Raw genomic sequence first — 27856 nt, forward strand, 5'->3', positions numbered from 1 at the left:
AATCACACCATGATTTTAGCTAACTAACTAGCCAGCTGCTACTCTTCTCTTCAGCACTGGAGAAGCTCTCTGGACTGTGAACACAAAGAGCTTGTTAACACATACAGCAGAGAGATTTCAGTGAAAAGATACTGACAGTCTATGAAACAGAGAAGCAATCTGCACTTTAAGTCTGTCACGTTGTCCACCAGCCTGGACTATGCTAATCACATCTCTCAGTGTGCTGTAAGAGCTGTCATTGCCAGACTGCACTTAATCACCATTCTTGCAGCAGCAGTGAGCAGAGTTCATCTTTTTCCCTTTAATAAGAGCCATTACATCATTCTCCAGCATGGAAACTACGAACTGGGAAGGTCAAAAAGTTCTTAATTAGAAGGATTTTTATTACTGTGATAGTTCCGTTCTAGCCTCAATAAGAGAGATCTGCAGTACAGGCAGCAAGAGCTGGAAGGCATCTTGGATATAGGAAGCACTGTTTGAAGCCTGTGAAAACAAAAATCAAAATACACACATGAACAGCCATGCTACCAATCAGCTTTACTCACCACATACTCATTTCAAACAGCATTGATTATTGCACAGAAAAAAACTGAAGCCTAGTGCTTGCTGGATTTTAAAAGCTTCATTCTAGAAATCAATTTTATGTCAAGTTTTTGAGGGCCTTTATGCCAGTAGGCAAAAAAAAACCAAATGGCTTAAAGACTGCCAAACAAGATCAGTTCCAATCCAAATGCAGGATATTGTTCTCAGTAAGAGAAGAGTTTTTAAGTGAAGCATGCTGTGGCAGGAAGGAAGAACACATGAACTTGAAACACCCCTTTCCTACCACACCTCAGAGCTCTGAAAACTTGAGAACCAATTTAACACTAAGGAAGTGTTAGGACTCTTGTATGCTAATTTCTGAACTTGTCTAAGATTTGACTTTGGACATTTAAATTCTAAAAATCCAGACTGCTGAATTTAATATGTGTCTCCTGACCCATCATAACTGTAAGCTGACACTCACTCCTCACTAAGTAACTCATCTTTCGTGCAAATCTACAGGCATTTATCAAAACTTTCAAGTTATTAGACAGGTAGGCACAATTTTAGACCATGGGTTAGAGAATTTGGCATGTGTAAGGATCCTAAAGTAGGAAGAACCAGCACATCTATTTTTAAAGTATTAGCTTAAAGTTTTAACGTTAGCATAACTGACCTCCAAAAACACTCCAGTGATTAAGGGATTAAGCACATCTGCTTTCTCTTTGACCTGCAGAGATCAGACATATATTATCCTGATTGAAAATTTGATCACATTTCTTCAAGCAAGATAAAGCTAAGCCCTCAGTAAGTTTAAAAGCACCACTGCTCCCTTACCTAGAGGAAAGCTAAGCCACAAGTTTAGCAGCCTTGTAGCATGCAAATAAGAACAAAGAAACCTGCATGTGCACAGCACAGGTCGGGTATGAATACACATCTCATCTTCAAATGAACTGGGGACAAGTGGGGAATGTAGAAATGATGATACCATCTTCAGGAACACCCAAGAGCTTTGGAAAATCCACAACAGGCTCACAAACCTTATTTGCCTCCTTAGCACTGAGAGCATCAGTTCCCACCCCCACTCTGTGGCAGGCTCTCAAAAGCTCAGATGCCACAGTTTGAGGAACTCTGGCCTAAAAGATCAGTTTACAAGTTAAAAACTGCATGTGTAAACATGCAAAAAACAAAAAGCAGTTCCTGACAAAGATCCCAAGGCTGTTATCAAATAAGCACATCTCATTCCTAAGAACTGTGGTGTAACTCTTACCCCTGCAGTTGTTAAGCATGTTGTGAACTCTTTAGAGAAAGCTGACAGTTCTTTACACAGCATGATAGTCAATCTGTGGAAGAAGACAGGGAAAACAATGGGGTAAACACAGTCCTCAAGATTAGGTTTCTTTCAGCTCTAAAACATAAACTCCCTGTTTCTATGCTTACTAAATTAAATTAAACCAAAATTGATATAAATGGTGTATGAAGATTCAGAAGTCTCCCAAATAAAATAGAGAGGTAAAAAATGGGGAGATAAATAATTAAAGCAGAAGATCTTAAAGAGCACTCAGAGGACACACATCCATTCCAGAGGGAACAGTACTAACTTGCCTATTTTTACAGGCAAGTGTCATGTTCTGAATTAGAAAGTACTGCACATTTCAGACACATGCCACATCTCCTGTGCAGTAATTTTGCCATCTCATTTACCAAGCATACTAAATGATTAACAAAGAGGTAATCAGGAATCACTTTTGTGCACCTGTTTTGTCATGTTTTAAATCTCTGCCTACTGACTAGCACAAGCTTAATGCAAATATTCTTCTAGACTACACAAAGCTTTCAAGAAGAGTTTCCTCTTTCTTATCAAGAAATGCCTTTAAGCTGGAAAGAGACAGCTGAGTTCTGCTGGAAGATAATGATGCCACCCATCACAAATTTGCCCAATTCCCAAATTTAAACACCTGTGCAGAATTCAAGAGCCCTGCATTGCATGGATTTCCAAAGAATTATCAGACAGTTTAATTATATGCTATCCATTTACTGAGAGATGCACTTACTGTGACAGGGACTTGGCTCTGTCTGTGGCTGTCACCTCCTGTTTCTGACCATAGAGAAACAAAGCTGCAGTTTTGTGAAACATTTCAATGGAGCAGGCTGTCAGTTCTGCCAGGCTTCTTATGGCAAATGCATGAATATCCTGCAAGAGTGACAAAAATTCTGCATACAACACAAAAACTAGCAGCTTTTATCATTTTAAACAAGTCAATCACACAACATACTATCACTGTCCTTTCAGAGCTCAGAACCCACACAAAAATAGAAACCCATAAACTCTGTGAGTCACAACTGTAATTCAGCAGCCAGACAAACACTCTGCAGGCAGATAGTCTTTTCCTTGATTACCCAGTTACCTCTACTGACTTCTTAGCATCCTGGTCACCATCTCTGGATTCTACTTCTTGGTTTTCTTCATTTTCTTTTTCCTCTTTAGGAAGACTGCTGTTGAATTGTGCTACCCACACATGAGCAGATGTCCTCACCTGGAACAAGAAGTGCCATAATATTTTATGACTGGAATGAAGCCTCCCTGCACACCACAAGACTATGGAGTATTGGCCCTCTCCAGAAGAAAGAAGCAGCTACAACTCCTTTTGAGCTTCTGAGAAGAACCAGGGCAAATGATCCCAGTGCCTTCAGGATTTTGCAAAAGTTTGGCTGCACTGATGCAGTTGAGGGCATTTGTTTCTCTAGCACCAGGGGCTGGAGTTTACCAACAAGACCAAACTATCAGAGGTGCTTTAAAAACATGTCTGCAGAATGCTGCTGCCACTTGGTGGATCTGAAGGGTAGTGAAATGATGGCAAAAAAGATGAATCTTCCTCACACCAGCTCCAAACATAGTAAAATGAGGAGCTTTGTACCAAGAGCAGGCCTTCAGTTCATGACTGTAGGTTTTTCCACCGTGGTGGCTGAAGGCTCACATGATTCTGCCCCTTAAGTTAAAGGCCCATCTCCTTTGCCTCCCATTGCCAAAAGATCTAAAATATGGCCTGTTTTCATGCATTTGATATCTTCACAAGCAAAGCAGGTGAAGAGAAGCCCTTCCTCTGAGGAAACTCTCCAGCTTTTAGAATATGGAAAATAACTCACCATGATCACTTTGTCTGGCGTGGAGGAGATGTGCAGTTCTGAAAACAACTCTGTCACTTCTTTTGTGAACTCTTCATCTCCTAAAGGACAGGAAAGGTTAAAAAATCCACACAAAGGACAGATTCAGGAATAAGCAGCACTTCAGTGCACAACTAGTCCTGCACAAGTCTGTCAACTGTTTCCTTTATTTCTCTTTGAATCATCACCTCAGGCAAGAATGCATCAAACCCAGTCTTTTCAAATACAATTTCTAAGGTAAGTTCTGCAAAGGTGGAGACATCAGTGCCTGAAGGTTAGTTCCTGCTTTCTCAATTCTGGTTTTGTAGCTAAGGTAACTCCTTTTTTTTTTTTTTTTTTTTTTTTTTTTACAGGCAGCCTTTTTTAACACACTAACTTGCACATCACCTTGGAGAGTCTGAAATATCACTTAGAGCCTATGGTTCTCCTATTATATATGGCACAGCAGATGTGAGATCCATTATGTGCAAATATAAAAGACACATTAAATGTTGAATGATAGCAAGTGCAGGTGTATAAGCCCTCCCTGATGAGCATTTAGGTAAAAGCAATGCAAGAAATTTACATTTAAATCCATGTAATTCTCAAGAATCAGGGCTCTTGTGTGCGAAGGTACCTCTGAATCTTTTGCTCTGTGTGGCTAACTCTCATTTAAAAAACAAATAAAAAGGCTTTTTGCTCTCCCACATGTTGGACAACTCTGTTCACAGTTTTCCCCTCCTGGTCAAGGAAACCCACTTTCTCTCTGAATTAGCATCTTGGCTCAGGGTCACTTGTATGAACTGCCCATGAGTCAAACAACTCTAACCCTGCCCTGGCAAGAAATCGTTCCTGCCACAGAATTACTGCACAGCTTCTCAGAGGTGAAGGGTGCTGCTACCTGTCAAGCCCTTGGACAGAGATGGCTTTAGGATTAAACATCCAGCTAAAGAATAATTTAAATTTGGCATCATGCCCATTGCTGCTGATCAGGGCTGGCTGGTTCTAAACTAGGACCAGCTTCTCTTCTCAGAACCTGGGGCTCTCTTACCCTTCTTTTCTTCCTCTTCTTCTTCAAAGAATTCAGGCAAAGAAAATGCTTCTTTGAGTTGTTCCATTTCCTCCTTCAGTGTGTCCAACTTCTCTCCAGAGAGGGTATTCAGAACTGCTTTCACCTGGTTAAGGGCAGCACAGCCAAAGAGAGAATCATTAAATCTATCCAAAGGATGGAAAATGCAGGCCAAGGTAGCAAACCAGCAGGTGTGAGGAGAGTAACTTGTGAGAAGTTGGAGGAACTGAACTGCAGGAACTGAGGCTGGGAATGGCTTTAGGAGCTAAGGACAGCACAAACAGCTCCCAAGGTAAACACCAGATCCTAATGCAAGGATCAAAGTGAAGTTCTGTAATCATTTTACAGCAAGTTCTGAGCACTTGATTTTACATGTATATACATATATTTCTAATCTTTTTTCCCTGCTCAGCTGAACTCAAAATAGAAAGCAAAATGCTCAAGGCCATTACCTTTGATTCACTCTCTCTGGAAAGCATCTCTAAGGCCTCCAGATGCGAAAGACCCTGAAACTCATCAAACAGTAACCCATAATGGGCTTTCTTCTCAGTAGCCATGGTAACCTCGGTAGCTGTCTGCTGCTCTTCTTTCTCCTTTGCTTCTCGTAAGACCTGAAAAAGAAAAGCAGAGGCCTCGTGACAGTGCCAGGAGATAAGAGAATAGAGGAGGAGAAGGCTTTTGGCTCAATAGCAAAAAATGGTTGCTTAATGACAGGACCACAAAAGAAGGGAGAAGAGATGAGAGAAACCAATGAGGTGCTGATAGGGAAGTGCTGTACCTGAGATAATGTAGAGGTTCTGTTTATTAGGCCCTTTGTTTTTTTGAATCCAGGGTCTCCCTCAGCTATTACATCCATTGTCTTTTTGCCGATGAATTCCAAGGCATCCAGACCTCCACTAATAACACTTTTACCCTAGGAATCAGATTTGGATAAAGACAGCACATAAAACTCAGAGAAGATTACCCACTGGAAGAAATTGAATTGGGAGGGTTTTATCAGCAATCTTACACTGGGCACTCACATAAAAGCCAAATTGGTCCTTGTCACCCTAAATTCAACCCTAATCATCACAAAGAGAGCAGCAGGCCATGGAAAGAGCCACAACACATTATCACCCAAGAGCTTATTACAGCACCCAGACAGCTGCAGCAATCTGATGGGAAATACATTTTTTTAGTTTGTGAACAAGCTGGCTCTCAGCACGTTACAGAATTCAGTGAGAAAACACCAGACCTGTGGATTTTGACTGCTAACTTTTGTTTGAGCCTTAAAAGCAAAAAACAGAAGCCAGCTTTCCATCTGCAGCTCTTTCAGATTCCCAGGCAAATTGACAAGACAGCAGATCACAAAAGCAGTTTCTAAGGGTAATGGCTTCCTTTGAAGTGCATTTCTCCTGGTCACAGGAGCAAGCTGATTTCCAAGTGAACTGGGCTAGTTTCACATAGGTTTTTTGAAGAGGAGAATGAATTTCATCTCTTGTTCTGTGGAAATCAGTGGAAATACACCAGGAATGAGTCTGACCCTGCATTTAGCTGACTACTCCAAAGGAAAGGCAGAGATGACAGAGTACAGAGGTGACATGCACAGAAATGCACGCTCTGCACAATCCACCATTAGGATTTTTTTGTCAGGTACCAACATTCAATACAGAACTATCAAAATTCATAACATCTTTCACATTAGGTGCCAGTAGAAGCAAGGCCCAGAATAATGGTTTTCTGAAGGTTGCAAGAGGTTATCACCATGCATCCTACAAATGTCAAAATTAAGTTTCTTCTTACAATGTTTCAGATCAAAGGCCAAAACCCCAAAGATCCCTTAAACCCATCTCCTCCTGCATTCCCAACTCACTCACTGTGCTTTGGACAGCAGTAGAGATGGTTGATAAAACTTCAAGAGCCCCAGCAATAGGGAAGGAGCTGCCATCATCAGCTGCATCAGCGTTGCTGGCAGCAGGATTCTCACTTCCTGCATTAGAAGGCAGAAAATTAACTTCCTGACTTCCAAAAAAAAAAGATCCTGTCAGCCACATAGAGGAGAAAATCAACAGACACCAAATATCAGCTAGGAGGAAGCTACAATTCAGATTATGTTCCTCCCTACTTTTCAGAGCTAACAGAACTAAGCAAGAGAGTATTATTTAAATTATTTTATTATCAGTCTCAAGGTGCAAGGTGCAGAGTAAGGTGATGTTATTTTGGGTCTCATTATGTTGTGAAAAACATTGCAGGGCTGTTCATTTGCAGTACAAAACTAACCTCTCACACCATCTTTAGACTCTGAAGAGATTTCACTAGGACTGGGGATCCCAAGGGTTGTTTCTGCTTTTTCTATGACATTTGAAATACCTTGACCTAGAGAAGACAGAAATCAGAACAGAAACAGGATTAGAGCTGCATATTCTTTTTTATTATTTCTTCTTTTCAAAGCAGTTTAACCAGCATTAAAACCTTCTTCTACCCAGTTCACCTACCAATGTAATGAACAAAGGTTTCATCTTAGCTTTTAAATAAAGTTGCAAATACTGGCAGAATACTAGTTTAAAATACACAAACGCCTTAAAAACCTGAGAGTAATTCTGCCTGTGCATATCTCCTTAATCTCACTGTACCTTTTGGTACAAGCTTTTCCCATTACTTGAACAATTCTCTTGACATTTTTCCAATAATGGCTGCTATAACTGAAATCCTCTTCTCTAGAAACAAGTTCTAAAGCACCAGCTTGAGACACAAAACATGATTAAAATATTTATCAAATACCAGAAAGAGCCTTACCTACAGTAGCTACGGTAGCAGACGCAGTTGACAGAAGAGATTTCCCCCAGCTTCCCCAGTAGCCCCACCCTGTCTGAACTGCAGGAGGATCTGAGACCTTTAATGAAGAAAAACACAAGACTGATGCAGGCATTATGGTGAGGAAAGGAACACAAGCAGACTGTGACATGTGACTTTTGTGCAGCTTTTTCATTTCAGAGAACAGCAATGTGAATTTTCAGAACGGAGTGGGGCTTATGCTCAGAGTTCTCCTGTGCTCAAAGCCATGAAATGTGAAGTCCCATCTTTCCAAGCAAGTACAGGAACTTACCTTGATGGTTTCACCTGCAGGCTTCTCTGTGACAGCAGGCTGGCTTGGGGGCTTGGGTTCAGGTCTTTTTCGAGTCACAGGCACAGTCTCTTGTTGTCTCCCTTCACTGCTCTCAGAGCAGCCCAGTTCCTCTGTCTTCTGTTCATTTTCAGCTTTGTAAGAGGTTTCATCTTTCAGATTTTCACCACTGTCTTCCTCAGACATGACTACAAACATCCATAGAAAGCAAAGCACACAAAATAATCGCTCCGTCGTACTTTGACATTAGTTCAAGAGCATCACGTTGGTGTTTTAAATAATCAAACACAACAGTGTTGCCAACCTACCCACATGTGTGTACACCAAATTACGTCTGACTCAAAAATAGCATACTTGGAAGTTTAAAGTCCCACAGGGACACGTGGCTTTATCTAACTGACACACCCTCTCCACAGGAAAATAAACCGGTTTGCTAACTCTAAAAAACAAATGAAGGTACAAAAGGGACTCAGATAATTAAATCCATTACACGTCCCACCAAAATAAAAGTGAAAACTCCCATTGCTTGGGATGGCTGGGATGGCTTGAGGAGTGTAGGAGACAAATGTGGACAGCAGTCAGAGAGGCAGGAAGGCAGCGACTGGGTCACTCCTGTCCTTGGGGATAAGCACTGCAGGGCACGAACATCCCCCAAGAGCTGCGGCAAGCTCCGGCTGCCCCCGCAGCCGCCCCAGCCCCGCGCACCGGGGTCGGGAAGCCGGGAGCGGGGCTGTCCCGCTGCTCTCGGGGCCCGCCTGTCAGCCCAGCCGTCCCGGCTCCTCTGGCAGCAGCTGCGGCTCAAGTGACTTGCAGGGCCAGGCAGGGACAAGCCGAGACCCCCCGTGTCCCGGGATCATACTGGGGTGACACTGCTGTGTCCCCAGCCAGGCGCTCACTGATGCAATCGGGGCAGCTGTCCCCGCCACGGGGCAGCGATGGCTTCAAGCGAAGGAAGGCGACAGCTCCGGGTGCGGGCTGGGGACAGCCACCCCATCTGCCGGCACCCTCCACAGCGACTGCCGCGACCCCCGGGTCACCCCCGGCACCGTCCCCACCCCGCAGCCCTGGAGGCCTCCCTGTGCCTCCGCTTCCCCGGGAGACCCCCAGAGTCCCATGTCCCCCACACGGGGCTGCCCCAATTGGCACTCCCAGTTCCCTAAGCCTCCCCGTGGGGCTCCTGCCGCACAGGGAGCCCGCCAGGTGCCCGCACCACCCCGCCGTGGTCCCGCCTGCCCCACAGCGGTCCCCCAACGCCCGTTTCCCCGCGGGGCTCGCTGTGCCCCGCAGAGCCCCGGACCCTGCGCCGTCCCTCACCGTCGGCGGTCGGCGCGGCCCCCGCGGCTCCGGGCGGACCCAGACCAGCGAGGCCGGCGCAGAGCGGCCCCGGCGCTGCCCCGGAAGCGGCCTCGGCTCGGGGAAGCGCGTCCGGGCGGCGGGGCCGGCGGCGGCGGCGGAGCTGCGGGACGGGCCGGGCCGGGCCGGGCAGGGCACCCTCGTCCCGGTGAGAGCGGCGGTACCGCCAGGTTCACCTGGCAAGGTCGGGGTCGGAGGGCAGCGGCGGAGGGGGAGGCCGCGGGGCCGTGTCCCGCCTCGCTGTTTCGGCGTGGACATAAGGGAATAGGGGCAGTAGGGGCAGGTTTGGAGGGCAGCGAAAGCGGCGGAGGGCCTCGAGAGGAAGCCACAGGAGGAGTGGCTGAGGTCACTTCGTCTGGTCAGTCCGGAGAACGGGAGACTGCGGGCAGAGCTCATCGGGGTCTGCTGCTCCTCCCGAGGGACAGCGGAGGGACAGCTCGGATCCCTGCTCTGTGTGACAGTGACAGCACCCAGGGAACAGCTGGAGCTGTGTTAGGGGAGGTTTAGGCTGGAAATCAGGGAAAGGTTTTCCCCCAGAGGGTGCTGGGCACTGCCCAGGCTCCCCAAGGAACGGGCAGGGCCCGAGGCTGCCCGAGCTCCAGGGGCGTTTGGACAGCACTGGCGGCACGGGGTGGGACTGTTGGGGTGTCCTGAGCACGGCCAGGAGTTGGACTGGATGAACTTTGTGGTTTTCTTCCAACTCGGAATATTCTGTTTGTGTTTGTGGCATGACGTCATTCCCCAGTGACACCACTTCGCATGACATCACCCCCTCCGTGGCCCAGTGCCCTCGGCTGCAGTGCGGTCATGTCGCGTGTCCTGAGTCCCACTGCCACCGCCCGCTGGGACCAGGGCTTTTCCACGAGTGAACTGGGAGCATACAGGGGCTGCGAGGTCAGGGTGATGTTAAGTGAAACTTTGTGCCTGGTCGTTTTTAGCTGACAGGACAAAAAAACCTGTGTTGGTGCACAGCCGATGCCGTGTGGTGGCGAGTTAGCCGGTGACAGGTGTCAGACAGCCAAGGGATAAGCACAGCAAAACACCGTGTCCTGTCGGGCAGCCAAGGGATGTGCACGGGAAAACAACAAATCCCATCAGGCTGCAGTGAGGCTGGCCCTGGGGTGCTGTGGATTTTCCCCTTAGGTTGGTTTTTGGGCTGGTGGGTGCTGCCACTGCCCCGCAGAGCTTTGGCTGGTGCCAGCAGAGGGTGAGCCCTCCCTGCAGCCTCTCCCATGCTGCGGCTCCCAGAATGGCTCTTGTCAATGGCTGTGTTCATAAACTTCCCAAGAGTTCCTGTCTGCAGGGCTCTGCCAAATGCGTCTCTCTGGTTTGACAGAGGGTCAGAGGGGGCTTGCAAATGGTATTTCTGCAAGACATCAGCAGCCTGTGCTCTGTCAGGTGTGTCTCGGTTTATTGCCTCACGTTACTCCAGGTATGAAGTGATCTAAGCAGTGAATGTAAAACCATATAACTTGCAACCTCTTGGGCCCCAATTTTGCAGTGCCATATAAATGTGTGTAATTTTAAGTACTATCAGTGCTTCCACTGACCTCAGTGGGACTACTTAGAGTGCTCTAAGTTAGACACAAACACACTTCTTCAGGGTAGGAGCCAAGGATGACTCATACAAGCACATGCATCACAGATTTTTATCTTTCCACTGCTATTTGTTGTTACAACTTATGGTTTAATAAAGGTTAAATGTGTTGAGTTCAGCTTCAGGTTCAGTTGTAAAGTAGCCAGTTTCTATTCTGGCACATTTCATCTTGATTGAGTTTAACACTTTGTTGAAGAATTGTGATGTTGGCACTGATCACGCTTTATCCTTTTTGGGTCCTTTAGCAGCTGTTTTGCATAAGTGCAATGGATGAAGAATGTGGATTTTGCAAATCATTTTATTGTTCCCAGCACTCGGTAGTGAGAGATCATTGTCTGCTTAGCAATAATGGCTTTTCCAAAAGACAAACAATTTCTAATAAATCAGACCTCGAAGAATTTAATAGTAAAATTAAATGACCCATCACCAATGGTTTATGCATTATGCAGGCTCAGTGCAAGGATAGAGGAGAGCATATGCAATTACTGAAGATAATTATTCTTATGAGGGAGAATGTTGCTGAGTATTTCTTGTGTTAAATAAATGAGTGAGATTCCTAATGTCATTTAGGAACAGACGTCAGAGACGCTTGGAAACCTTAACAATTCAAATTTAATAATTTAAAATTACAATGGCACAGGCAAAGTACAAGAGGCACTGGGATTATTCTCTAATAAATCTAAAGTATCAGTTGGGATGTTATTATTTTAGAAGACTGGAAGTTATAATGTGCCTGTGATTCAAGGGTGAAGATGAGGGTTTGTGTTTGCTGCAGAGCTGTGGTCTGTTTTAATTGCATCAGACACTGTGAAGTCAAGTCTGATGCATGCAAAAATGCATTTTTAGCTGAAGGCAGCTGGGCCATGGGGTGATGTCTGCTGAAGGTCTGGGACCACAGCACCTCACTTTCCACCACAAGCTGTGACAGACCTTTAAAGCAACCCAAATGTCAGTGGTCCACAAAGCACTACCAGTCCACAGCCTGTGTGTGTGGGGTCTGCATAAGGTTGCCAAAGCAAGCAGGTCAGCGTCAGGAGCCTTTTGCTGGTTCTGAAACAGTCTGAAAATACCAGGGGTCTAAAAATGGAAGGTTAAAACCACTCCCTCAAACAGAAGAATAGTTGCTGATCAACAGCAGCCTTAGTATTTTTTATTTTTCAGACCTGTGCTGTCGCTGTGGATGGGATGCTCTTTTTCAGAGGCAGCAGGACTCAGTAATGCTTTCCCTGAAGAGTGGCTGGTGAAAAACAGGAATGAAAGAGGCCTTGGTAGTGGTTTTAACTGTTTAGCTGTGGGAAAGTAGCTCCTCCAGCACAATGGTATAATTGAGTTCTCTGCACTAGTCTCATCTTAAATGAAAGGACAAGAGGCATGATAGAAAGCAGAGTGGGGCCAATGATTTAAAAAAAAGAGAAGGAGGCAGATGAAGGGATTGCTGTTTACAGAGAAACAAGTAGGGAGCCTGTTTTCCAGTTTCTCTTGCAGGATTCAGTGGGTGAGTTGGTTAGTCAAGCTTGAAGGAGAGTTGGACACAGCTGTCTTCTTTGCCTTCTTTGTTAAACTGGTTTTGGCAATAGCTGCAACAAAAATGGAAATGGGTCAGATAGCACATTTCTCATCAGATGTCAAGCCTGGAATCTGGTTTGACCTTCGACAAATTAACTTTCACTGCAAAAAATTCCCAGTCTGGATAGCATCAGCAGAATTCCCCCTTTTGAATATGCTTAGTTTGTCTCTGATGAAATCACCTGGTTTTATGCATGTTACATTATTTTTCAGAAGTGCTTTAGATAGTTTTGACTGGTAATTCTAGAAGGATGAAGTGTCTGCATTATTTATTAAGTCAATGGGTCCCTTTGTGTTGTGATATTTATGAAATTCCCTTCCAATAACATCTGTTATTTGTAGAAGAAAAGATGATAAATTTGAAGTCACACAGTGATATGAAGAGAGATATTTTTTAGGTAATATTTGTGCTTGTGGCTTCTGTACTTCGTAAATGTTTTTTTAAGGCTCTGGAGCTGTCTAGATGGAATCATAACTTCAGGGAGCACATATTGGATTAGAAATTTTCTTGAATCAAGCTTCCAGGAAAATTGATTACATATTGTCTCTTATCAGTGTCATCTCATTTTGTTACAAGTTGGTTTTATTCTGGCTTGTGTGCAAAAGACAGAAAATTTGTTGTATCCTAATGTCTTAAAATATCTTTTGTGCACATTAATTTGAAGAGTGTCTGTCCCTAGACAAAACAATTTTTTCACATTTCTATGAAGTTTGGGTGGAGAAGACAGTGAAGAATATATGACTGCTGAGATGCAGCATAAACTAAAAGATTTTCAGCAGGAGCTCATTGTAAAACAAAGAATAACAGGGAGCAGACTTAGAAAATGCAGCAGCAACAAGAGACATTGCAAAAAAGGAAATATGTGTAAACATCAGTGTCCTGCTGATCAGAAAGGGACTTCCTCTTCTGGCTGTAGATAACAACCAGGAGACTTTTCCCAAGTAATTAAACCATATTATATAATATTTAGACGTCTAATATCAATTGTGCCCCTAAAATCAAGTAAGTAGATGTAAATGCTAAAAATCAGATGTGCGTGTGTGCACTTTGCTTTTTTTCTGGGTAGTAAATGAAAGACTGGCTTTGGAAAACCAGGGCTTAAAAGCACTTTAATATTGGTAGAGAGGGAGGCAGAAATTACATCCTCTTTCTTGCTTTTCTTCCTCTATTAAGAAAGCACTTTTTCTCTGGTAACAAATGCAGAACCCACTTTTAAAGATAATTGTGCATTCTGAGTAGTCTGAACAATTTGTTCTTTTTGTAAAACCTTTTTCCCCTTAATGATTATTGTTCCAGAGATTATTTATTTGGTTGGGAAGATGAACATCTAGTGGTCTGGAGGTTGTGCTAATGCCTTCTTACCCTCATTTTATCACTGTGTTCTGAGCAAAGCTCTGATTTGGAACTCTCAGCTGACAGTTTATATTATGATATTTGAAATCTGTTTATTGGAAATTAAATTTGAATTCACGGTAACTTTGTGGTCATTAATAAACTTCTTGTTTGGTTTTTTTTTTTCCAGTTTTCCTTCCAGTTTCCACTTCATATATTGATGGTCTTGAAAGTGCATTTGGATCCCAGGCATTTTCCATCACAGAACAAATCAAGAGCTCCTCTCCTGTCTCAGAGCAATACAGACAGCTTAATATCATATGACCTCATTTCTCCAAATTAAATGAAAGAAGAATTTTCACTAGCTTTCCATGAAGCTCAGCTATTGCCTGTTAATTTTGACTGTTAGTGCTGGTCTTTCAGCTGGATTCACAGTGGAAAATGTAGCTTTTAACAGGACAGTTGCTTTTAGGTCTTTCAATGCATCACTTCATGCAGTGTCTCAAGCTTTAATAAGTTCTCCAGCACACCATGATATCATAGCCAAAGAGGGGAGCAGTGTTTTAATTGAATGTAAACTGAACATCAGCCAGTATGAACATATCTTTTGGTATAACTCCAGAGGACACCTGCTTGAACAGAAAGATGAAGGTGAGTTTTCCTGCTGTTTTTTATCCATCATTATTCCCCTTTTAAACAGTATTGGAAAACCCCTGGGACTTTATTATAATTTTCTCTTCCTATCCTCCTGTTTTTACAATTGGAAGATAAGAAGAGAGTAAAACAAAGTCCTTTGCCCTCTGAAATGTTGCATGGGAATTACACCTGAGTACTTCTGTTCCATCCTGCTTTGGTGCCCCACAGAATGATGTTGTTCAAGAGTCCTCCCAGTGTTCCATACAGAAAAAATGAATCTTCTTCTTACCCAATACTAACTGATGGATTTATTTATTGCTCTGGTTGAAATTATATTTTTCCAAATGCATGAGGTAAACACAGTTCTCCACAACTTGCAACCTTTTGAGATGGCAGTTGGTGCTTTAATTTTGTTAGAGGATATGTTTTAAAACATACTTAGTAGATTTATTTTTTGGTTTATGCACCATTGAGACTGTGGAACGTAACACAATATGTAATGGCCAATGCTGGAATTCATGCTATTTAACCCTTTTGAACTGAAGTGGAATGTATTTTCCTAGCTATTGGCTCTTGTAGTTCTATCCTTGCAGTTTTTAACTTAAAAAATGTTTTAGAGATACATGTGTTTTTCTCTATTAGTATTAATGAAGGTCATCGAACTAATTGATAGGATCTTGTTGGAGACCATCTTTCTGCCTTAAGTATTCAGTAACCTTTTTGTAGTTATAATGCCATCTGGAGATTAGTTCAAAGTAGAGTAATTAGAAGAATAAGTTATGAAAACAGTTCAAAGCAGAGTAATTAGAAGGAATGAGTTATGAAAACAGTTTTCCCCCTAAGTTATAAATGCACAGCAAATGCTGTATAAAGCTTCTTGTATTGATTTCTCTTTTACTTGCGTTTTGCATGTCAGCACTGCATGCTCAGCAGAAAACTGTCTCAAGAAAATTCTGGGTTCTTTTGCCAACAGAGCCATTTACAGACTGATCTTTTTCATGGGTCGCTTGACTTTTGACTCTGAATGTATGGAAAATTAGACTTTATAGAGGACAGTCTTTTAACACAGGGTGAGAAGCCCTAGTTAAGAATAAGGATTCCTATCAGAAAGAACCAGAAGCACACTGAAAAGTGCAGATGAGAGAAGGGAGTAAAAATAGTGTAGCAAGCATACAGAATAATTTACCATTAAGCAGTATGAGGGGTAAGTGGGTTATGGCTTTCTGTGTCACAAGCATGAAAAGGACATTTCAGTCCTTGGTGTACTGTTACTATGCTACAAGTGGACTGCTCACTGCCAAGTTTTGACTCCTGATGATGTTTACCCTGGGATTTTTGTTTCACGAGCTCTGTTTATTTCTTGCCCTTCTGCAGATGACCGGTGGAGGATTGCTGATAATTCCCTCAACATCACAAAGGTCAGCTTTGCCGACCGGGGCCGGTACACGTGTGCAGGCATTAATCATAACGAGACCTTGTACTACTCAGTCACCCTGAGGGTTATCTTCACCTCAGGGGACATGAGCATCTACTACATGATTGTGTGCCTCGTTGCCTTTGCCATCACCCTCATTTTGAACATCACCCGCCTGTGCATGATGAGCAGCCACCTCCGCAAAACGGAGAAGGCCATCAACGAGTTCTTCCGCACGGAAGGGGCCGAGAAGCTGCAGAAGGCTTTCGAGATAGCCAAGCGCATCCCCATCATCACATCTGCCAAAACGCTCGAGCTGGCCAAAGTCACTCAGTTTAAGACCATGGAGTTTGCTCGGTACATCGAAGAGCTCGCCAGGAGCATTCCCCTCCCGCCTCTGATCCTTAACTGCAGGGCGTTCATGGAGGAGATCTTTGAGGCCGTGCGGGTGGACGACCCCGACGAGGTGGGCAAGGAGGAGAAGCAGCCCCCCGGCTGCGGGGCGCCGGCCGCGCTGTTCCCCAGCAGCGCGCCCATCAAGCGCAGCCATTCCCCGGCCGGCGACTCGGACGATGGCTCCCTGAGCGAGCAGGGCCAGGAGATCGCCGTGCAGGTGTCCATCCACCCCCAGTGCCAAGGGCACGGCCTCGACACCGTGTCCCACGGCAGCTGCCACTCTGTGCCCGCTGAGGAAGGCACCTGCTGAGCACAGTGAGCCACGGCTCAGGGGATCCAAGGGCACTGTGAGAAAAGGATCTGCAAACAAGCTGCCTCATCCCATGTGCACAAGAGTTTTCCACATTGCGAGGTGCCGCAACTAGTTTGCGGTGTGTATTTTCTGTCTGTGTTGATTTAGCAATTTCAGCCTGCTAGAAAAGGCATGTAGAGGCTAGAAAGGCTAGAAAAGGTTTGGAATATTGTGCAGGGGCTTTTCTTTCTAAAGCAGGCTTGCTATATTTAAAATAGTTACAAAACAGGAATTCTTTGTCCTTGGCTCCTTGGTAGCGTTTGATACTTCAGATCTGTCTGAGAAGTGACCAAGCTGAGCAGTACAACTTGCAATAAAAACTTTTCCTTTGTGAGCTCCTTCTTTATTCACAAAGTTGAACTGAAATTCCTTTGAATCAGTGGTGTTGTCCTGATGAATTGAGTTCTGTGCTCTTTTTGAGTTGCCTCTTGGTGCGTGTAGCCCATCAGAACCACGGTGAGCTTGAACAAATCTGTTTTGTGTCACATACTTGTGTTGCTATCAAAATGTACTGTACTTAGAAAAGAATAGTGCCAGGATCTGCTGCTGGATTAAATGAATTGTTGTAGTTTCAAAGCAGCTTAGAGAACAACCAGGAGGTCTTAAGTTTTCTGTGCATTTGCAGGAAACTTGTGGGTATTCTAAAAGCTTGTTGCTTAAACTTGGTGCTGATTGCCAAAGCGCCTTACCCTGGTCCTGTCCCACAGAATGGAGCAGTGACAGCGCTTCTGGCACTGCCTGGCTTCTCATTATGCTGATTTCACTCACTGTAGAAAATCCAAAGTTTTATATTGTGTTTGACATTGTGGCGAGAAAAGGATGACAGTAATCACATCGTGGCAAAACTAAGGAATGAATTCATCATCTACAGACAGGTGTCTGAGGCACATCTTCCTGAACAGCATTACAATAAAGCAGGTGAAAAGTAGTGACACTGAGTCGCTCTGCTCTGGCTGGTCCTGTCAGAAGGCAGTGGCAGAGAGAGTGGGGGCTGGCTGAGCTGTTTGCCAGCCACTGCTTGCAGGAGGGGAGTGACTCACTGATGGAGCCCAGCCTCGTGTGCTGCAGAGGTGGCAGAAGGGAGCTGCAGCTGCTGACATATGTGCACAAGTACTTCACCAAGGATCTCGCACCTGGCTTCCTCAGCTGTAGAGATCCAGCCTCCAGGAATCAGAGTGCAGACAAGAATCTACTTTCTTCTTCCACTCTTTGGTGCTGTTTTGTTTTTTTTTTCTCCTTAACATTTGTATCACTTAAATAGCATTTTATATCCTGTTGAGATTTAGTAGATGTAAAGCTTGTAAGCACTCCACATATTAATTTCTTACAACTACTGGAAGCATATTGCCATATAATTTTAACAGCTTGGCAACAGGAGTGCCATTTAATTTCACACAACTCTTTTTTCTTTCCTTATTATTATAGAAATGTCAGTTGAACAAGTGATTCTGGAGGACTGCTCAGGATTCTTAAGAGGATTTGACTTACATTTACATGAGTAGAGGTGGAAAACAAGCAGGCACAGTGGTAATAGCAGGGTGGGGCTGTCTGTGGTAATGCATGCTCAGAAAGAAGGGGCTGAATGAATTACAGTTACCATATCAGAGACAGGGAAATGCCAGCATCTAGTACCATTTTAAACAACCTTCTGGGGAAATTCCTGCAGTCAGCCACCAGTTAAATCACCCTAGTTGCCTTTGGCCTGTCAGGTAAGAGTAGTGTTAGTCAGGAAGGAGATTGCTAGCCTTGATTACAGTAACATTCCCACCAGCTTGGTGCCATTTCCAAGACTGTAGCAAACTTTTTCTGTTTCAGGGGAATAAAACCTGTTCATACTTTGAGTAGCTGCCTAAACAGTGACTTCTTTTTTTTGCTTCCATGGTTTGATGGCACTTTATGTCCGGGTGAAAAATTTGTATAGTTTTGTGTAAACTGTCCGGTTTCTTTTTTGAGGTTATCAGTGTTAAAAGATACTCTCTGGATAAATACCTATTTCTCTTAGAAGAAGGAAGCTGCTGGCTTCACTTCTGTGCTACAGTGGGTTCTGCAGGTTTGTTGCACATATGTAAGGGGAGATTTGAGAGTTTGCAACCAACTGGTTGAAAGAGGTGAAGGCCACAAGAGAGAATGGTTTTTTTCAATCTCCTTTGTGCCACAGGCCATCAGAATGTACCTGCACCTGCCTTATTTCCCTATAAACAGCTCTCCTTGCTTCCCTGGAACTGTTGCATGATATGCAGCATATGGATGTGTTACCCCTAAATACACACACAGTGAGAGATGACACTACAAAATCTAAAGTATTTAATTGCTTCCTAAGAAGCAGTTATGATTGACAGATGTCACATCAGAAGTGGCAGCAGAATGACACTGGCGGTGTGTCAGGAGACCTGTTTCAAGACTGATTTGATCTCTTTTTTGATTTTTATACTTTCTTTATATAGCTCCAGGTTCTTACTGAGCAGTTACCTGGTGTCTTCATACGTCCTATTGCTGGTTGAGAGGAAAGAGTGACCGTGCATAAAGGTCCTCAGAAATGCAGTTGCAATGTCAATTGCTGGATAGCAAAGCTGAGAGTTTTCCTGAATTACTACAGTATTTTGTTCCTTACATGAATTTCAGTCCTGGAAAGGAGGTTGTTTTGTAAGGATTTCAGTATATCAGGAGTACCTTCTGAATTGAGGAGCTGATCCTACTCCCACTGAATTCAATTAGAGAGGATTTGGAGCTCTGTGCATTTTACAGGATTTTTATGTATCTGAAAGCAAGGACAGAGGTGATGTTAAATGGTAAAATTGATTTCCAGAGAATGAAATTTGACACCAGTTTCCAAACAACTTGTGAACTATTCTTGTTACCCTGAGACTAGATGTGTGCACTTAATGTCTTTGATGAATCTAATTGAACATTAACATTGAAAGTGTTTCTCTCTTAACTCTTTATAGGATGAGGAGAATCTACAGTGGTTTCCTTGCTTTAAACTAAAGTCTCTGACAATCAGAAGGCTATTCTATCTCTTCTTTGTGACTTATTTTAAAAAATATAAAATCTACTTGTTATCCAAGAGTACATAAAACTAACTTTGTAGTGATTATTTGTATTACCTGGATTGTAATGTAACTGTTTAATGTAACCACATAGGATTTCATACTTTCATAAAATGAATTGGTAGATTTGCAAAATAAATTGAAAAGAAAAACCTTCTTCTGCTGGAATTTTCTGTTTTACAAGTGAGGAGTGCCTGTCTCTCTAAGGTTATGTAGCAGCTGCATTGAGCTCAGCAGAATGTTGTTAATCAGCCTGACAGAGGTTATTGGGATATTCAGTCATCTGAAGGACCATTCCTGCTATGACATCTTTAGATCTTTTTTTTTTTTTTTTTTTTTTTTTGTCTCACAGTCTTCAACAGCATATAATAATTGTTCCCAGCTGCATATACAAACAGATACAGACCTGAAATTATTTCAGGAAGACCCTTGTTTACTTCTTTGTTTCACATTGTGTGTGTGACCTTCACCCACAAATCTGTTTTATTTGTTCTTACCTTTTTCACATGCTGGTACTATTCTATATTGTAAGCACCTTTCTTTTTGTAATTCCTCACCCCAAACACCAAAAATCCACCTTGCTGAGAAGCCCTCTGTAGTGCCTTCCATGGGCGTGTGCAAGTGTGAATGAGAGCAGAATTCACCCAGACTGCTTTTAAAGAAGAGTCTCTGGTTGCCAGTCTCTGCACAAGGCAGATAATGGCATTACAGCTGAATATTTGGGGATTTTCCCATGAGAATCAGCTGCCTAAAGGAAGAATTATTGGACCCATACGCCTCAGGCTAGGTCAATACTGAGTCAGCATCTGCTTTCTATCTCCTTGTTGTGAGAGATGCATTAATGATAACAGTTCAGTTTTTTAAAGCTCCTGTAACCCGATCCTTCATGATCCTGTCCACAGAGAACAAATTCATCTGCATCCATTTAGAGCACTTTTCCATCTGGTAACAACAGATCATTGAAAAGGGAGCTGCATTAAGGATGATTGTACTTTAATTTTAGGTGCACACCTTAAAAAATACATTTTTTCTCAATGTTACAGCACTTCTGTGAGTGAAGTCTCCAGCTGGAGACGCCGTGGTGTCATTCAGCTCAGGCAAGTTACAGCTTTATCGACTTCCCTTCAGCCAGGTCATTTCACACCAGCTGAGTCTCTTTCCTCTCCTCTTTTTTTAATTGGATAGCAGCTCATTCAGATGTCTCCAAATACTGCCAGCTTTTTTGCATGTGGAAGTGAGAATTACACCATCATTCAAAAAAAAAAAATCATTCTGCTAGATGCTAAAATATCAAAAAAGCCCTAAAAGCTGGGAAGTTGTTCTTTATCCCTGCTAAAACAGTACCTATTCTTTGGTCATGCCTGGCTGCCAATGAGCGCAGTAATGCTGAGCAATTAGGCCTTTCATTTGCGTTAGGCTAATTAATTGTTTGCACAGTGCCCTGAATATGGAATCATTTTCCTTTTGGAAAGAATAAAAGGATTAGAATGGCTTTATCCCAAGTTGCTCTGAACGTCTTTTATTTATTTAATGGGAGGAAAATCCTCTGCTGCCCCAAACGCAAACCACACACTCGAGCATTACGGCTGCTCAGGGGCAGCAGTGGGGATGTGAACACACACACATATGTCCATCCAGATGGGATCTGGGGGTGCTGCCGCCTGGCAATGAGTGTGCAGAGGCTGGAGCCATGTCTGTGTGCTGCAGGGTTTGGATGTCAGCACTGCCAGGGGCTGCAGAGGGATGGGCATCCCTGCATTCAGCTGCCTACAGCAGCACGGTCAGTGAGAGCTGTGGTGGTGCTGGGAGGGCAGAGCTCTGCGACTGGACACTCTCTGAACAGGTTTGTACTGAGTAGAAGGGACCCAGTGGATAAAATATTGCAGAGGCTATTGCCATCTCTTCTTTATGTTTGCCCCATTCAGTGCTTCTTTGTGCTACCATATTATTAAGTATATATTTCATGTTAAATGGTTCTACAAACGTGCAAGAAGCCATTTCACTGGAAAGTGAAGGAACATAGTCAGCTCTAAGTGCAAGGCAGAGGCTTCCACTGAGGGGGTTGGAGGTAACTGGCTGGAGTTCCTCCTGCCTTCCTACAAGGAGAGCTCCCTGCTCTCCTGAAAGACCTGTTATAGGCCATCTGCAAGAGCTGAAAGTGAAAATTCTGTCCCGTCCTACTTTCTCTTCCTCTGAAGATCAGGAGGCTGAGAACAGCCCTGGGTTTGAAGGGAGCATGAGAGGACACCTAGGACGTGTTCTCTGCCACAGATGTCCATCCTGGCTTAAAAACAGCTGCTGGCAGAGACGTCGCATCTCCCAGGCAATCTGTTCTCCTGCTAAACCCTCCAGACTACTGGAAAGATTTCCCTAATATCTGCCACAAAGCATCTCTTAATGCATCACCCATCTCATCCTGTCCATGCCTACTGCTCCTACATCTGCAGCCCAAATCAGGGCCACCCCAAACAGGCAGGACAGGAACTGGAGGGCACCACAAATCATGCTTGGCTCCATGTGCCTGCCTTGTCTGGAGAAATCCTTCTGTGTTTGGCCTAAGCTGGTAGAATTTAACTGGAACTCAAACTCCTTTTGTTTATTTAATGCCTGGATGTCTGAGTGATGCTTCTTGGGCTTTGGACCTTCTTGCCATCTGTGCTGGGTGATGGAAATGTCCCTGACCCCAGAGCTGTTCATATCAAAGGAGTAGCTCTGTTTTTCTGGGTGCAGTAGTCTCATGATAGCTTTGCATTTGTATGTGGTAGGGGAATGGAAAGCATCTACTACAAAACACATGAGCCTGTCCCACAACTATCTCAACAGATTTTCAGCATTTCACTCACTTTCTCTCCTTGGTGTCTTCACTTTAGTGCATGGAAGTATTCAGAAGTATCTTGCCTGGACAATGGGAGAATCCCAAGTTATTTTTTCTTTTCTCTTGTGAGTTTTTCTCAAGCTTAACTCTCCTAAATAATGACTAGGGAGGGAGACATTGGACCAGAACAGACATGAAGGAGTTTGGACAACTGTCCTAAATTAGAGGACAGGTTTGCTTTGGAAATCCTATATGCATCACACTCTGTTACAGAAAGTTGGCCTTAACAGCAAATCTCTTACAGCAGGGTGTCACTTCACTTCCACAGATTACTTGAAATGCTTTATTAATTCGATGACCTTGTGGGCTCTCAGGAAAAGCCATTTCTCAGTGTTTTGTGGAAAGAGAACTTCTCTGAGCTAAAGGGACTGTTTTGTTGCTCAGATTTATTGCTTGGCTGACTTAATTCACCATTCAAACACGATGATTTTTAGCTGCTGGGCAGTGGGCCTTGCAATGTTGAAACTAATTAACTGCTAGAACTCTTCTGAGCAAGGCTGTTTTCTTACTGGGTTTTGGGGCTTTTTTTTTTAGTCCACAGAAATAAAGCAAACACCATCCTTGGAGCACAGGGTTGCATGGATGTGGTTTCAGCACAGACACAGCCCCATGCTGGATGACTCTGTGTCACAAAGGAAGAAAGGCTGCCAGCTGTCCCTGCTGCCAGCTTTCCCCACTGCTGGCGTGACAGCACACAAAGGTAAGAGGAGAAAAGAGACAACATCTGAAGACAGAAGAGAGGAGGGGTGCCATAGTCGTGACTAAGGGAGAACTCAGAGAACAGCAAGAGAGGTCTCCACTCCCTAGCCCTGGATTCACAGCCTGGATCAAAGACCTGAGCTGTGGATCTGGCTGGCAGGCCAAGGTCAATGGCTCTGCAGCTGGGAGTCCTCCCACCTCTCTCCCCTTCCTTTATCTTCACCACTGCTGTTGCAGACTGTATTTCTGACAGAGCCTTGAACCTCGTAGCTCAGATAGCTCTAAAGAGCTGCAGTTCCTGCCAGCAGGACCACATCAAAGCCTTGAGAGGGAGGACAAGGGAGGGAAGAATGCACCTGGCTGCAGGACATTACCAGCTGTTATCCCATCAGGGACTTCTGCTCATCAAAATTCTGTCTGGGAAAACTTTATAACCCCTGCAACGTTTCCTGGTGATGTCGAAAGATGGCATAAAAAGGTCTAGAAGGTCAAGCAGAGACAAATTCAGTGTCTGTGTGCTCCTTCCTACTGTGTTTTTGCAAAGCACTTCTGCCCTGCTCCTTGCTCTGAGGGCAAGTGAAATATAAATGGCTGCTGCTCACTGAAAGCAGGGAATCCCTCACTGGCTCCAGGGAGCTCCCCATCTCTCTTTGTTCCTGACAGTTTGATCACCTTTATCATCATTTTTAAATGCAAACCTGCAAATACCATTTGTGGTCATAGAGAATGGCACAACTCTCTTGACATGCCTCAACCACAGTGACCTTCCTCCACTGGCAGCAGGGAGCACAGGCCAGCCCCTCTTCCTCCTATGAGTTTGGGCTGGGAGTGTCAGCCCCAGCTGCCAATTCACCTCTATCTCATTGTCTTCTTCCCTGCATCTCAATTCCAATGTTTCCAGGATTTCCAGCCTTCTTCTGAAGCCCCACAGCCTTGTTGCTCATTCCTCCAGCACAGAAGTTTGGAGCAGCACTCCTGGGTGTGCGATCAAGGCAATCTTATGTCACTTGACTTGCTCTGAGCAAAGGGGGAAGTGCAGAGGAGCAGCAGCATGTGGGAGAGGAGATCTCTGCTCCCGTGGGTGCTGGTGGAGCTCACCTGGCCTGGAGCTCCAAAAGGACCATGGGGTTTTCTGCCTGCTCATTCTCTAGGTGAAGCTCTCATCTCAGCAGCCAAGGCTTTCTTCTGTGCAGCTGAAAGGGAACCTGGGTCAAGGTTTTTATGTGCCAAGCAGAATCCAAACATGAGAACACGCAGGTGAGCTCAGAGCCAGCGTCTGGGCTGACAGTGGCAGGAGGGGCAGCACCGTGCTGGGGACCAGGGAAACGTGGCTAACCAAGGGGATGGGATGGGATGGGATGGGATGCGATGCGATGCGATGCGATGCGATGCGGTGGGATGTGGTGGGATGCGGTGGGATGCGATAGGATGCGATGGGATGCGGTGGGATGCGGTGGGATCCCTCTCCATGCCGTTACTGGGCGATAGGGACACACGGCAGCCAGGCAGCATCCCCGGGGCAGGGCCGGGCAGGAGCTGCTCGCCTGGAGCCCCGCGAAGCCCCGCTAGAGGCAGCTCTTGGTTTGCTGTGAGCGCGGAGCAGCAGCGGAGCGCTGTGCCCGGAGCCGGGGGGCCGCTCCTGCCGGCCCTCCCTCGGCCGGGTTCCTGCAGCACGCTCAGCAGCCGCTGCTCTCCACATTCAGCGGGTTAAAGCCCAAAGGAGCCCCCGTGGGAGCCAGCCTGAGCCCAAAGGAGGAGGGGTTGCAGGGACATGAGGGGCTCAAGGGGCAGCGATATCCGAAGGAGAAGGTTGGAATTTGAGGTGCGTACCCCGCTCCTGCCGGCACCGAGAGCAATTCCCACCCTGGCATCCTGCAGCGAGCTGACAGCCGGCAAGGAGCGGATTTGATTTGTCCTTTTTTCCTCTGTAGATTACCAGATCCAGCTCCGACTGAAGTATTTAGTTATCACAGCGACTTAATTGCAAGGGGAAACATTTCCTGGCCATGACCGGGGTGCCCGCCTTGGCTCGCTGGGTGTTCCCTGGCCCGGCGGATGGCAGGAGCAGCCTGGCACGGCACAGCCTGGCACGGCACAGCCGGCACGGAGAGGGACAGCCACAGCCCTGCCACCAGCCCTGCCAGACGGACGATACCTGCAGTGGTGCCCCTGCCTGCTGCGTGCCCTGGGGGGCTCTGGAGAGGCCGGATTCCCCCGCCCACCCTCCGCTTGGCACAGGCAGCACTGGCAGTGCCGGCTGCCAGGCCAGTCCTCGGTGGCCAGGAGGTCCCTGGGGCCACCCACCCCTCTCTATCGCATCGGGTTTAGCCCGGGTGAATTCCAGCCTTGCTCTTTTCATTTCAGAGCTGCAGGAGACGCGGCTTATGGTCACCTTAAAGGAATAAACGATGCATAAAAATATTTGATCAATTAAGCCAAATGATTTGGCAAGCGACGGCTCCCGCTGTACCCATCCTCCTCACAATTGTCTCATTATCCAGCCCTAAATCAAGCTGTGACAGCTTTTTTTGGCTTGGAGGGGAGAGGGAGGGAAGGAGGGAGCTGCTTTCCAGTGCTCACCTCCAGAAGAGAAAGGCTGAGCAGGGAGCGGGTCACTGAGTCGCGGAGAGCATCCTCCGCCCTACCCGCTGCCGCTCCTCGGTAATGGGAGCGCGGGGCCGGGAGCGGGATGCGAGCCCCGCTCCCGGGATGCGGGGAGCACAGCGGGATGCGAGCCCCGCTCCCGGGATGCGGGGAGCACAGCGGGATGCGAGCCCCGCTCCCGGGATGCGGGGAGCACAGCGGGATGCGAGCCCCGCTCCGGGATGCGGGGAGCACAGCGGGATGCGAGCCCCGCTCCCGGGATGCGGGGAGCACAGCGGGATGCGAGCCCCGCTCCCGGGATGCTGGGAGCACAGCGGGATGCGAGCCCCGCTCCCGGGATGCGGGGAGCACAGCGGGATGCGAGCCCCGCTCCCGGGATGCGGGGAGAACAGCGGGATGCGAGCCCCGCTCCCGGGATGCGGGAGAACAGCGGGATGCGAGCCCCGCTCCCGGGATGCGGGGAGAACAGCGGGATGCGAGCCCCGCTCCCGGGATGCGGGGAGCACAGCGGGATGCGAGCCCCGCTCCCGGGATGCGGGGAGCACAGCGGGATGCGAGCCCCGCTCCCGGGATGCGGGGAGCACAGCGGGATGCGAGCCCGGGGCTGCGGCTCCACCCCGGCTGCGCCTGGGACCGGAGCTGCCCCCAAGTGCCTTTCCCAAAGCCTCGGGCCTGGTGGCTTGCTGATGCTCTGAAGCATCCCGAGAAGGGGACCCAGCTCATCGGTGGGGCAGGAAGGTCCCCAGGGATGGGCTCTCCACCCTTCTCAGGCACCAAAATAAAGGGGCTTGGATGCTGCTGGCTCCCGTTCCTGCTGTGTGCAACAAGTGTCTGCAGAGGCTCCTCTTGCCTCAGCTGGGACAAAAGGCACTTGGAGCCCTCACTTACAGGCACACCTGCACTGTGGTAATCACATCAGCCCCTCTTCACAAAAAAACCCATAAGGGATTGCATCTAGAGGTTCTAGAGCAGGTCCCAGAGGGACTCTGTGTGTGTGAGCCCCAGACAGCAAATGTGGAGTCTTTCACTATCTGTTAGTCAAGAGAGAAGCAAAATCTCTCTCATTGGGAGCCTCAGGGTTTCATAGGCCCTAAAGAAATCACCTGAGGACCTGTCTCTTGCATCCTCAGCACCATGGAGCATCCCTCACCCCTCACACAGGGAAGCCTCTCTCAGGGAGAGTCCTCCTTTTCCTCTGTCCTCCCTAGGTGACACCTTGCATACTGTGCCAGACCTGTGTGATTCCCCAAGTCTGCTAAAATAATTAATGTAAACCAATTAATATTCTTTTATTAATAAATTAATAAAGACTCATTGATTCACTCTGCTGGGACAGTGAAACAGCTGCACACTCATCTGCTCATGCAAGCACAGCCAGGCAGACAGGGCATCCCCTCATGCTGCCTGCCCTGCACAGAGACAGCCCAAAACCAGACCTTTCCACCCAAGAAAATGTTCAACCCAGAAAGAATAAAGAGGGGACCCCGTGGAGCAAACACAGACCCTGCACACAGAACTGCTCTGGGTGAAGTCAACAAAAAATGTGTCATTTTCTCCTGCCAACAGCAGCCAGGCAGGGCAGGGCCAGGCAGGGCAGGGATGCTGGATCTGGTGGGCAGCCTGGGACCTTGCTGGGACCTTGCTGGTGCCAGGACCTGCTGTGCTGCTGCAGCCACCACCAGATGGGCTCTGAGCAGCTCTTGTGGGTGCCATGTTCAATCCACACTGTTTAGTTTTGTTGCCTTTTTAATGCTGTCAAAACATGAGATGCTCCTGCTGCTTTCACAGCCTTGCTAATTGGCTGCAAGGAGCAGATTTCTGTTCACATTACAGTTACTTTTGAACTTTGAACTTGCTTTTAAAATCCAATTCCTGTGAGGTTTTTGTCTCAACCCCTTGCAGTGCTGTGAAGCAGCACAAGCAACAGCTCACTCCCACAGTGCTTTTTGGAGGACCAAGGGCAGTTCTCACACCCTGCAGGGATCCTACAAGGGATTTTCTGCTCTCATGCTCTCACTGTGGGCTTCCCCCAGACTCTGGCATCCCTGGAAACAGAGGACTGAGGAGCACATGTCAATCCATCACCTGGAAAATGCAAGCAAGACCCTCTCTGGGGAGCACTTCTTGGGCTGAACCTCCAGCAGAT

At 46.2% G+C, this 27856-nt stretch overlaps 2 protein-coding genes across 3 annotated transcripts; one reads left to right on the forward strand and one right to left on the reverse strand.

The window, feature by feature from the left end:
• Window positions 1-277: 277 nt before the first annotated feature.
• Window positions 278-9292, reverse strand: FAM114A2 (family with sequence similarity 114 member A2). The gene is made up of 14 exons (XM_030229409.2): window positions 9153-9292; window positions 7821-8026; window positions 7511-7607; window positions 6995-7090; window positions 6592-6704; window positions 5514-5648; window positions 5188-5346; window positions 4718-4841; window positions 3670-3749; window positions 2931-3059; window positions 2577-2716; window positions 1793-1865; window positions 1199-1252; window positions 278-483 (listed from the first exon to the last, which is right to left on the reverse strand). The coding sequence occupies exons 2-14, from the start codon at window positions 8022-8024 to the stop codon at window positions 385-387; spliced, it is 1503 nt and encodes a 500-aa protein (XP_030085269.2). The 5' UTR covers window positions 8025-8026; window positions 9153-9292; the 3' UTR covers window positions 278-384.
• MFAP3 (microfibril associated protein 3) lies at window positions 9209-19689 on the forward strand. 2 transcript variants are annotated; one of them, XM_009091476.4, is made up of 3 exons: window positions 9209-9339; window positions 13878-14338; window positions 15698-19689. In XM_009091476.4, exons 2-3 carry the CDS (start codon window positions 14059-14061, stop codon window positions 16441-16443), a joined length of 1026 nt encoding a protein of 341 aa, XP_009089724.1. In that variant the 5' UTR covers window positions 9209-9339; window positions 13878-14058; the 3' UTR covers window positions 16444-19689. The 2 variants fall into 2 exon arrangements, with proteins under 2 accessions (XP_009089724.1, XP_018771056.1); XM_018915511.3 differs by having other exon boundaries at window positions 9259-9375.
• The last annotated feature ends 8167 nt before the right edge of the window (window positions 19690-27856 follow it).

Source organism: Serinus canaria, chromosome 13 (genome assembly GCF_022539315.1).
Source record: "Serinus canaria isolate serCan28SL12 chromosome 13, serCan2020, whole genome shotgun sequence".
Classification (NCBI taxonomy): domain Eukaryota; kingdom Metazoa; phylum Chordata; class Aves; order Passeriformes; family Fringillidae; genus Serinus; species Serinus canaria.